Source organism: Ruditapes philippinarum, unplaced genomic scaffold (assembly GCF_026571515.1).
Source record: "Ruditapes philippinarum isolate M1 unplaced genomic scaffold, ASM2657151v2 ctg646_1_1_1_1, whole genome shotgun sequence".
NCBI lineage: Eukaryota > Metazoa > Mollusca > Bivalvia > Venerida > Veneridae > Ruditapes > Ruditapes philippinarum.
The window spans coordinates 210,001-222,360 of NW_026856735.1; the positions used below are offsets into that span (position 1 = coordinate 210,001).

Below are 12,360 nucleotides of genomic sequence, written 5' to 3' on the forward strand. Positions count from 1 at the left end.
ATGTTTCCTCAAAATCAGAATAATCGTAATGGAATTTACAAAGTATTTAATCAGTCATCAGATGTATTTCGCGCATAACATGAAAGAGCAGAACATGTTAGTAGCATAGGCAAATTCCGGGTTTTCCATTGGCATAGCTAATATATATATTTACAATGTAATGTGTATAACAAAGGCATATCACAAAAGAAACAGACTTACATAAACAAGACATAAGTTTATCTTAAAAAAGCATATGCTTATCATAAAAAGCATAGATATATCATAAAAACATAGGCATATTATAATCAATCACTGCACATCGCATAGCATAGGCATAGCACAAGATCAAAAACTTAAAGACACGCTACAATGCCGGCAACAATGGCGTTTATTGGCGTCCGCGCCGAAGCGCGGCGCTCTTATGGAATGAGATCAGATTTTGTGAAAGGGCGACAGCAACTTCTCGAGCCTTTTAGTCGGTCATAATAAAAGCCGAAAATTCCGATCGGTATGAGGGTGCTTGATTATTAAATAAGAATGAAATGTCGCGATATGTTACAATGAATTTTCGCAATGCAAACATTTACAAATGAAATAACCTTTTCCGTCAATAAATCGCGCTCTTCGGGGTTTTTTATTTATCATTTTGTAGTACACAGTCGGTTATCATGTCATGGTATGTTATTGTTGTACATGTATCCTAGAATGATCAGTTGATGACCTAAATATTCCAAAAACCTATTTATAGATATATCTTTTTATCACTCCTATCGGTAAATGCCGGTCTCTCCCGGTCTATTTTGACCAGGATTTACTAGTGACCGGCGAATAGTACCACACGTTATATTGTCCGGTCTCTCCCGGTTTTGGAGTAGATGTTTGATATCGTTACAATTAGAAAAAAACAACAATAGCATGTTTCATTTTATCTATATGAGATAAAAACAATAAATATGTACACGGATTTATATGTAATATAAATCCGTGATATGTACAATAATTGAGAAAAAGGTACATTTTTTATGGTATTAAAATGACATTATCAACTTTGAAACATTTTATTTAATTATTCAATTTGTTATCCGTGTTTAGTAAAGATGCCGTGGAATTATTCAAAGTTACAAATTAGATTTTATGAATTATTCAATTGATCGATAATTTAAAAAATGATAAAGAAAAATACAATGTACATGTACATGGTTTAAGAATAAACACTATTATGTATTGAAAGATAAACCATAATTTACTGACTTTTTCCAGTTAAGCTTTGACTTATCATCGTCGGTCAATATGACAATTGAATTCTTAAAATTTATTTTACAATTTTAATAAAAAAGAGTAGTAAAAACTCAGTATTAAAATAGCACATAAACACAAAAAAGAATAAAAGAAAACAATATTCATAAAATTTGTATTTTTTTAAATTAAAATTAATAGATATTACAATTATTGTATAATAAACAATTATGCTCAACATGATCAACATGGTAATATAACCAGTGTCATATTTTTACTAACTTAAAGTGTGAACAGATACCTTAAGGGGGTCTTCGCTAATAGCGATAACATGTACATAATAAGGGACAAATGTGTGGTACGTGTTGATCATGCGTTACACATATGGATTATAAATGATTGCATACATGTATATCCGTTGCTATTAATAACCACGATCATAAAGAAATAACAAGTAATATTCTAATCTCTAGCATGCCAATCAAAGTTCATAATGAACAATGTCTTTCGTCCGCTCATTCATAAGTGGTATACATTTCTGGTAGTTTATAAGAATATCTTGTCATCATATGTGTACTAGTTCATCTTCACTTGCTGCATTTCTTGCTTGGACGCCCTTTGATGCTTTGCATCAATGCTTTTCTTGTAGTATTCTCTTACTAAATTATGAATTTTAATAGGAAACGACTTTCATACATTTTGTGCAAATACACCTCCTTATTTTATTACACCACTCAAAACTGGCAAATTATTCAATTACATAAGCCTCAAAATACTGGTGTGTTCATTTAAAGCAATGTTATATATTATTAACATTATACTTCTATTATTTTCTCTAGAACTTTTGTAAAGTCTCGTTAGTAAAATGCCATACGTATATTTAAGTGGTATATAACTATTAGCCCTATAGTTTTATTACCGACTCCACTAGGAGTCAATTAAATAATTGCGTCCTTTGAGAAGACGTATAACGCAATTATTGTAACGTAAAAATCTGAGCTGATCCATCTCATCAAAATGTATGAGCTGGCAATTAAAGCACCGATGGGGATATAGGCGTCTTGGATATAAAACCAATTTAACAGAGCCGAAGTTGTCGTAAGGGAATTATTTGATCACGTGAGACATATTGTAACATGACTAATTCAAGCGGTCCGCAGGATACACTAGTTGTTCCATTGAATTACGCGAGATATACGGTGGTCAGTAAGGGAAATCATTACTTTCGTTGCCCTTGTACAATGCACAATGTTGAAAACGTAATTGAAAGATAAAACCATGATGTTAATGCGATGATAAGATAATAAATACGTACCTGCATGAGAGTAAAATAACAATCATATGATGATAAAATAATGACATCAAAATGCCAGCATAACTATTAAAAAATAATATTAAATTTTCTTCCCGACCTGTACCTTCTTTACCTTCTTTTGTTATGAAAAAAAAGTGTTTACCACCCATATCTCTGGCCTCAGTGACACACAATTATGATAAAATATTCAACCGATGTTTTGTCTTTTTTTTTCAGACATATTGAAGTCTTAAAAAATCAACATGAAATTTAGACAATTCGAGTTTCGTCTGTTTCCGAGGCTTCGAAACAGGAAGAAGAAGAAGACGAAGATAAATCATCCTGATTACCCACGTGACATCAGTTTAGATAAAAATAGTAACTTGTATCAGGAAAACTTTCCGTGCTTCTATGACAATTTTGCCGCAGAAACAGCTATTTCTGAGCAGTTTCCTGGATATATTTTATGTAGAAGCAATGGCACAGTGTTTGACACTTTCGACAGTTCATCCAATGACGATACGTGTTCAAAGGGATTCCCCTTCAAAGAGCTAAAAATAGACATTGACAGCGCGTGCAGTTGTTCTCAATGCGCATGTATCGGTGATCATCTTTATAACAACCAGATGTCGTGCGAGGTGTTTTCGGGATCATGCGTCGGAAGTTTGGGGACTCCGAATACCATTCCAAGGTCAAGAACCCGTATAAAGACAAATCCATGGTTGCCGTCACCAAGGTCAACTCCTAGTCCTACAGGTAAACTAAGTTTCAATTCATAAGACTGAGGTTTACTGATCATTTTCCTTTCCATTTTTTGTAATGTATAACCTTTAAACAATGGCGTATGTAATTACTTTTATAGATCATTGCTTTTAAAGAATGTGTTTAAATAGCTCTACTAATATTTTGTTCTTACAAGGTACATACTCCACAGCTTTTGATACATGAATTAGCAATAAAATTTCTTATTCATTGTATATGATTGCGTTGTATTGCGCTGTGCTGTGCCGTGGTGCAGTTTAGTGCTAATTATGTGTTATTTCAATGTTAATATACATGTTGCATTGTATTGTGTCGTGTCATATCGTATTATCTATCATAATTGTATTATATCAATATCATTATAACATCAAATCATATTATATAATCATATCGCATTATATCACATAATGTTCTAATAGTATAAATCATGGTAAAAATGTATAAGCATTATCCAAATTAGCCAGTCCAGTAGATTATTTGTGTTCTTATTTAAATATTTACAGGTCAATACCAGCAAATAGAGGAGTTTTGTGCGAATGAACATTTAAATATAAACCGGCCGAGTACTCTCCCTTTACTAACACCCTACAGTTCAGATTATCTGAAGGGAGAGAAACAAGTGTCGGCCTCATTTAACGGGCTTGCTGGGATACCAGAACACGGAATAATACATGACGGTTCGAGCAAAAAACTTTACGACAACGGAGGGGAATACCTGTATAAGACAATAAGAAAGAAGAGCAAATTACCTGAAATTGACAATGTCATACATTCGCCCTTAGATAGTTTACTCAAAGATGATTCAAATTACGAAACTGATGTTTCAAGTTGTACCTCACCGTTAAATGAATTCCTTAAATGTGTCAAGTATGAGATAAATTTCGCCTACGAAAAGAACGTCGATGATCTCTTAGAAAGTTCAACATTTCCGCGTGACGATAGCTTTAATTCCATCATCAATATCCGCGCAGACGTTCCTGATCATTCTGAGATTGACTGTGGTGACAAAGCCACATGTGAAACGAAGCTTGAAGAGGACGTGGAATTAACTTTTGGCGATTCGAATAATAACATGCAAGAATCTATCGATACCGGATACGGAAGTGTATCCCCTGACAGCGACTTCCTGTCGTCTGATGAAGAATTTGGAGCAAACTCGGAAAGTAAGTACGTTTCTAAAGTTGCGGAAAATAAATTTAGTGAGGAAAATGACATAGCCAATGTATCTGAATCATCTACAAACGATTTAAGTGAACTTGTAAAGCATTCCGTCTCAGCACAAGATATGGACCAATCACGTGACAGTGATATGTCTAAAGATAAAGACACTAGCTGTGATTTCAGTGATACGAGTGATTTGGAATGGGACGATGAACCCATGACACAAACGCTAATACTCGAATTCCCACAATTCATTCCAAGTCAAAATGATTCCACTTTTGACAATTGTCTGGCTGACAACAACTCGGATTCATACCAACCGCCAATTAAAAGATACAATTCTGTGAAGTACAGGAGAAATAAAGGAAAAGACATTTCTGAAAAGGAGTGCATCTGTCGTCGAAGAAGGTCAAGATCGTTAGCTGACATAGAGCTGAGTCTAGACGAAAAAGTCGTTCTCCTCAGAGAAGAGAAAACATTTGTCCAGCGTAAGATTCACGAGGCTATATTAGAAGAAAGGGTTCGAGAACACCAAATGAAGATTTTTAGACTTTTGTCCGGGGACAAGAAAAAGAAGCTGATAGAGCAGACGTTACATAATCTCAAAACGAGACTCGAAGACCAGAGTGCACGCCTACAAGCTAGCTACAGTACTGTCCTCTCTCTACAGAATCTTTATTCAAAACGGAGAGGAAATGCAACAGATGAAACAGTGCAAAATGAATGTTAATGATCTAGATAAAATTTATGTCTCGAAGCATTATGAATATATCAAGGACTAAATGAAGTAAAATCTGAAGATTGTCGGTAGGGAATCATGTTATATGTATATGGAAAAGTCTTACTAAAATGCATTGTTTAATATATTTAGGCCTAAATTAAGTAAATTTTATTGTTTGTCAATAAGGAATTACTTTCTATGTTTTATATCTTGAATAACGAACGATTGATGCTAAAAAGATGTTAAACGAAACTGATGATATATTATTTGCATAAAAATGCAGCATCCGAAATAATGACAAGAAATCGTTTGGACCAAATGTTGTGTAAGATATTTTTCAGTTTTTATGGTACAAGATTTGATGAGTTTTGTGCAATATGTTATTTATTTGTTGATGTTGTTGTTGTTATTGTTGTTTGCAAATACTATTATGTATATGTGAATCAAATGGACTTGTTAAAACATATTTATAAATGTAGATTTAGTTCTAAAAATAAAAGAAGAAAAACTGACAAATCTGTATTCTTTTCTATAATTGTACATTTCAAATTTAGGAAGAGTACTCGTTCTGTATCAACTCCCTTTAGTATGTCCGTGCAGTGATCTCCCCTTTGGTATGTTATCATTGGAAAGGGGAATAACTGCTTTGAGCAGTTTTCTTTATAAGCACGTTGAGAATTTTTTTACTTCAAATAAAAAGTTGTTTTTTTCACTTTTTGTTCTTTGGGGAAAATAAGTCAGGGACTGAACGTCATCGAAAACATTTTAATGGTTAGTGCAAAATTCAATTCAAGTAAAATCAAGTATTTTTTACACAGTCTCGGCATTGTTTAAGGAGAAATAGCATTAGATAAATAGCATTCGTTGAAGAAAAATTACAGTTTGCATTCATATTCCCTTACATTACTTAAATGCTGCCATGAGTTTATTTTTCCCCATACAAACATAATTTCTGGCAACCTTCATAAAGATGCACGTCACGTGAGCACCTGCTCGATTCCTCTCAATTTAATAATTCCCTAATGTACAATCTTTGACAAAAAACAATGCTTATTTCCGAAAGAATTCTTACATTTTCTTAAAAAGAAAAAAAAGACGAAAAAAAAATCGAGCATTAAACTAGTACCCTTACGTGTTTGGAATACAAATTGGCAAAGTTTTACCAACTGGAAAAAATACACTCTGTCACGGAAGGATCAAAGAAGCCGGCTGATTCATCTGAAGCTGAATAACAGTATTATATTATCTGCTTCTGATTAAATCGATTCAACTCACTTCAATGGCCTAATTTACATCCATGAAATTTCTTTGATCTCTCCGAATGACATATTAAACTGATCAGCATCCATTTTACAGCAGGGTATCAATCGAATTATCTATGTTAATAAGAAGAAAAAGGGAAAAGAGAATGATGTGTAACTGTTTGAAACATAATTATATTTTGTAACATAGTCTTTCTAGTAATGAATAGTTTTCAACTTTCTCAGAGCATATTATTTGCTACTAATGAATAGTTTATTTGATTTAGTTATTTTGAACATGCGTAAATCCTGTGATTGAACTCAACTGGCTTAATAGTATTGAAAATTTTAAGCAATTTTAGTAATAAACAGCTAGTTTTGCTTGAAACAGAAATAGGTTTGTACACTAGCTTTAAATTCTTGCAATGAATAACTTACTTTTACCGTGCAATTTCTGTCAATGAGAAGTTAATTTACTTTTACCGTGCAATTTCTGTCGATGAATATAGTTAAAGTACTTAAACCGTGCAATTTCTGGTAATGAATATTTAACTTATTTAACCATACAATGTCTCGCAATGAATAACTTACGGTGAATAGGTAACTTACTTCAAGCGTACAATTTTCGGCAATAATGGTTAACATTTATAAGTCAATAACTTCTAGAAACAAACATATTCTTTTTTGTCTGTGCGTTTGTTTATTTTAACTTGAAACAAAAACACACAAACTGTTTTAATGAACTGTTAAATTTTACGTTTGCATATATTATTCCTGGTAATGAATATATGAGAGTTATATTGATTTACCGAAAAGTCTTAGAAGTGAAAAGTCGCTTCATCGCTATAGATTAATTAATTATACACCACAAATGAAAATATTAGATCTATTCATGCAGCAAGTACTTGAAATAAGGCAAGAAGCAATTCCTTTAAACAATTTCTCCTCGAGATCAGGGATCAGCAATTCACTGCTTAAAGGATTACCAATCTAGTATCTCGAGGAGTTTTCTCTCTCGAATTGTAACAGAGCCGATGTCAATTATGAAAATATTTCTGTAGCTCAATATTTAATCCAGCTAGCATGAATCACGATCATCTTCATGAAAAATGTCGGAGATCGCTGACGTCCGGGGATACATCAGGAACATTTGACATATTAGGTTAAACGTCAAATAAAGGGGAAATGAATATGATGAATAATCTGAAGCATCGACTCATTCTTGATCACTCTGTTGCTCACAATTTCCACAGTGTCATATATCAAATATGAATATGCACGGTGTGTAACTTAATGAGTCACCGTAGTGAGTTATTCTTAAATTGGATTGGTCTACAATGTGCACATTTTTATAATTATTTCTAATATTGACAGAAAGAATGTAATGTATCATTTTGATATTCTTATAAAGTATTACTTGAAAAGAAATTGTTAATAAAGTTCTAAGTGATTATAAAATGAATGATAATATTTCGTTCTAGAACATTTTATTATCTTATACAAATATATTATATAAATTATACAATACAATATTTTTATACATTGTATATGCAATATCGGATCATGTATCTTTCACTTGCCAACAACATCCATATAACTATTTCGTGTATAATTATTTCGTGGTTTGTTTTTATTTCTCATACAGAATACTACTAACGTAATTATTTCCTGTATAACAGACCTTCAATTATAGACTAATTCACTTTAACCTACTACATTTTTAAATGGACTTATACCGCTATTATTTTTGGAAGAGTCTATTTTAAAATTGAAAGTAAGGCAACAGTTAAGATCCTGGTTAGAATGCATGATCAAGAAGGTTGGTCATTTTCTATACCGGTGACAAAAGCCTAATATCACTTTAGGTTCTTAGAGGTTAAGAATATAAGCTTTAGTTTAAACAATATTTTATTTGTAAACATTTCATTTACATGATAATTTACAATCGATAAGTTGTACAGATTGAGTATGAAGCTTGAAAAGCCTTTTTTAGAAACTCTCTCCGATTTAAGCTTTGTCGTTGTTGATTGGTGAACTGAAGATTATTCAATGACAATTAAGAATGTCCTATGCATATTGATAATATTTTAGATAAATCGTCATGCTGTTACCATGTTTGTAACCTATCTTACCAATAAAGAGTTTTGTTCTTGTACTTGCAAATTTTAACTGAATGTACTACTTTATTATTCTATTTCTTACTGCTACCCAATAACATACATAGTAAGGGCTGTTTAAGATGAAAAGAACCATCAACTTGTTCAGATCCATTTTCGGAATCGTTCAATATTGATTTTGGGGATATCAAGATAAACATTAAATGTTAGGTCTGTATCGAGATTGGTCAAACTGCGTACATGTGTACTTAAAGGTAAACATTTCTTTAGTGGACAGAAAACGTATTTTACACGTTGCAAACGGCACTTGTAAACAGTCTGCGTAAATTACAAAAAAAGAGGTAATCATATGTAAAAATATCCCTTACTGATTTTATCACGCAGTAGAAATATGGTCACAAATACTGCAAAATTGGTCATTAATTGCAAATAGTAGTCTGATTTAATTGACCTGTCAATTTTGAATACATTATAGCACTCATTTAAATATTCGATTTCACTTCGGTTCTGTCCGTGTAGTTTACGAGAATTAATATGGAGTAAATAACGAAGGTTTTGAAAAGTCACACCAGCTTAATGCATAGGCCTTGTCAAATCCGCGATAGCAGAGGCGGTAGAGTGAGTGTCTAATATATTAGGGGTCTGTAGTTCAATCCCTACGTTTGCCATTGTTTTAAGGCCTACTCTTTTTCTTTATTTTTGCAGTAAATTTTCATGGAAAGGCCGAGTGCTTCCAATATTGCCTACATATATGAATTAACTAAGAAACATTTCTCGATTTGTAATGTGTATTACGCCATTGAAATGACATTTTCTAATTTTCATCCAAATTATTTATTAATATTAATTCTGAAAGCATATTGTTTAAAAAGAGTTTAGACTTTACCAAAAATAATTGCAACACGTATGACACTTGGAAATCATTAACCCATAGCTTACCCTATTGCGCTATACCGCTCTGTATAATTGCTTCATAGGCACAAATTATATTGAATCAAATCTCACTTCGTACATCTCACGGAAATTACCGAAAATCTTTCGAAGATTAATATAGTGTGTGCATTGACCGTGTAATTAGTATGGAATTGACAGGTTGATAAAACCAAACAATAGCATGTAATAATTGCTTGAATCTTTTACTTTTCTAAAATCTTAAACTAGTACACTTCTCTTAGATTTTCTTGAAATACTTTTGGCTCATCTGGAGGCATACAGCTTCCAGTTAATACTGTATTGGGTCTGTACAAAATGCAATAACACAACATACACGAAAAATTCTTAATTTAAAAGGGGAAAGCGTGAATTTTGTAACGTTTTTATAACTGTTTTGAGCATGCAAGAAGCTTATTACCTGAAGAAAGAGGCACTGAATCTAAAATTATTTGTCGTAACTGTAGCAAAATGTAATCAAAGTAGTACTTTGACTTCCATATAAATAATCACTATAATTGTACAGAGCATTAGCAAAATACATGGTTGACGTAAATGGCAAATGAGTAATTTCTGGGAAACAATAACATGGCACCAAATATAATAACTAAACAAATATTTGAGATGGGGCATAATGTACCTTCAACAAGTGAAGTTATAGTTCATGTAAGTATATTTTTATATAACCTATGTATCACAAAAAAAGCGTCAGTACATTTCCCTTAATTCTGTATATCTAGCCGTTAGAAATGTACAGACTACAAACTTTTTGATTATATTGTTGACCGGTTAGTGATACAGTGCAACGGTCCCTGTAGTGTCCGGTGTTGATTTGCAACAACAATTGTCGAAAACAAGCTTTGAATAAACAACTAGATTGAACTATCTATGTCCTTAAGTCTTGTATACTTCATAACTGATCAATAAACATAGTAACATTTAATTAATGCCATTAAATGTGGAATGATTCATGTACGATTGCTATACGATAGTATATCTTCCGTATTTTATTGACCGTGTTATTACAGAAGTTATCAAGGTATGATGCAGTGGTCGGGAAAATGTTCACGTCAGGCATTACTTGAGAAGGCAAATTAATCTTCATGGCTAATTAAAATGAAGGAAAATCAGTATTAATATCGTTGGTTATTTGATACTGGGTATTTTATTGCCAATTTACTTAAAAAACATATTCTTCTGGGGAAATGAGATTCGAAGCAATATTGTAATTTTCTTTAACCGGTGAACCTTAGATTCTAATATATTCTTGATAAGTATTGTTTTTAAGCACAGTTAATATCAGCACACGTATGAAGTAGGCGACATTTTTTATTTTTTGTTCCAATGGATAAAATACTAACGAAGTTATCATAAAATCTAATTACTCGTTTCTCTTCATTTATAAAACGTCGACTATTAACTGAAATTGCTATATAGTACTAAACAACCATGTCATGTAAAACACTTAACGACTTCATACTTGAGAACCAATTTACTGACACTTCTTAAATGATCGATGATTAAGATTAAGTAAAAATTATAGAAAATGAAATAACATTTATTCTTAGATTCAGTCTTCATTGACAGGAATTGCTCTTTTCCGGTGTAATCTATGACTAGTAATTTGTATGGCTTTCTTTCCGGTTAACGTAAATTGTAAGGATATAAACAGCAATATCCAGAACCGAGGAGATGGTTGTTTTGCTTGACATAATCGTTATGGATTTCATTAAGGGGGCGGGGAAATCCGATTAATGTTCATGGTAGTGAACCAACGTTAAGACTGTATCGTCCCAGGATGATTTGGTCCGACGGTACATGGGAAAGTCAATTAAAAGGGTAAATCTGCATATTATTCGATATTGAAAGCGTCAATTACTATATAGTGTAACTCAAAAAGAAGAATGTCTACCATCGTAATGGCTCAGGAGGTAAATCAACGTTACTGTAACTTTTAATGTGAACTCATAATAGGTTCGATCCCTACGCTCTGCTATGTTATTATGGTTATATTTTTATTGTTTTTCTCAGATTATTTACTTTGTCTTTTGTTTGAATATATTTTGTTATTTCAAATTTCTATTTCTTTCCTTTTTTGAAACTATTTGAAAATAAGAAAAAGATATATATTAACACTCAAATGTAAGTTTACCTTACAATAATTCGAACATGTAAATGAGTGAACAATACATAAGTCGTTAGCTTTACAGAAACATTAATTTTGTTTGTGATATTGAATATGAACAAGAACTGTCGGAGGACAGTAACGCTCGACTATTCGAAAAAGTTATCACAAAAGTGTTTCATTCAGTATAATATATAATGCTGACCTATATGAATACATAAAATTGTCTGAAAAGGTACAAAGGCTTGTTTTTAAGATGTTTTATCGAGTAAATCACTGCTTTATTATTATGAATGCATAAAATTGTCCCAAGAAAGGCACAAACCCTTCAGTAGTTATGGAGATACCAGCTTACAAGCAAAATCTTTACCAAGAATTTCTAAGTCGAAAAAGGGGCATAATTATGAAAAAGGAAATCAAGAGTTATGGGACTTGTGCCAATCATGTGAGATAATCAAAGAAAACAAGTGTGTTAAGTTTTAATCCATTCCCTTCAGTAGTTATGGAGATACCAGCTTACACGCAAAAACTTAAACCAATAATTTTTAAGTTGAAAAAGGGGCATAATAATGCAAAAAAGCAAATCAGAGTATTGAGACTTGTACCAATCATGTTAGATAATCACAGAGAACAAGTGTGTGAAGTTTCAATACATTCTCTTCAGTAGTTATGGAGATACTTGCTTACACGCAAGAACTTAACCACAGGGACGCCGACGCCAACAAATGGGTGTCTGCATTAAATGGGTGACTTAAAATTTTAGTCTCGCCTTTTTTCATTTTTAGCTCCAC

The 12,360-nt window shown here is 32.4% G+C and overlaps 1 protein-coding gene across 1 annotated transcript in view; it reads left to right on the forward strand.

Annotated features, from left to right (window-relative positions):
• LOC132747521 (uncharacterized) overlaps positions 1-5,666 on the forward strand; it is a 14,023-nt gene extending 8,357 nt beyond the window's left edge. Inside the window, exons 2-3 of the mRNA XM_060736922.1 lie at positions 2,750-3,268; positions 3,778-5,666. Coding sequence (XP_060592905.1) covers positions 2,776-3,268; positions 3,778-5,165 — 1,881 coding nt within the window. The 5' untranslated portion in view covers positions 2,750-2,775 and the 3' untranslated portion in view covers positions 5,166-5,666. The remainder of the gene's footprint in view (positions 1-2,749; positions 3,269-3,777) is intronic.
• Positions 5,667-12,360: the final 6,694 nt, after the last annotated feature.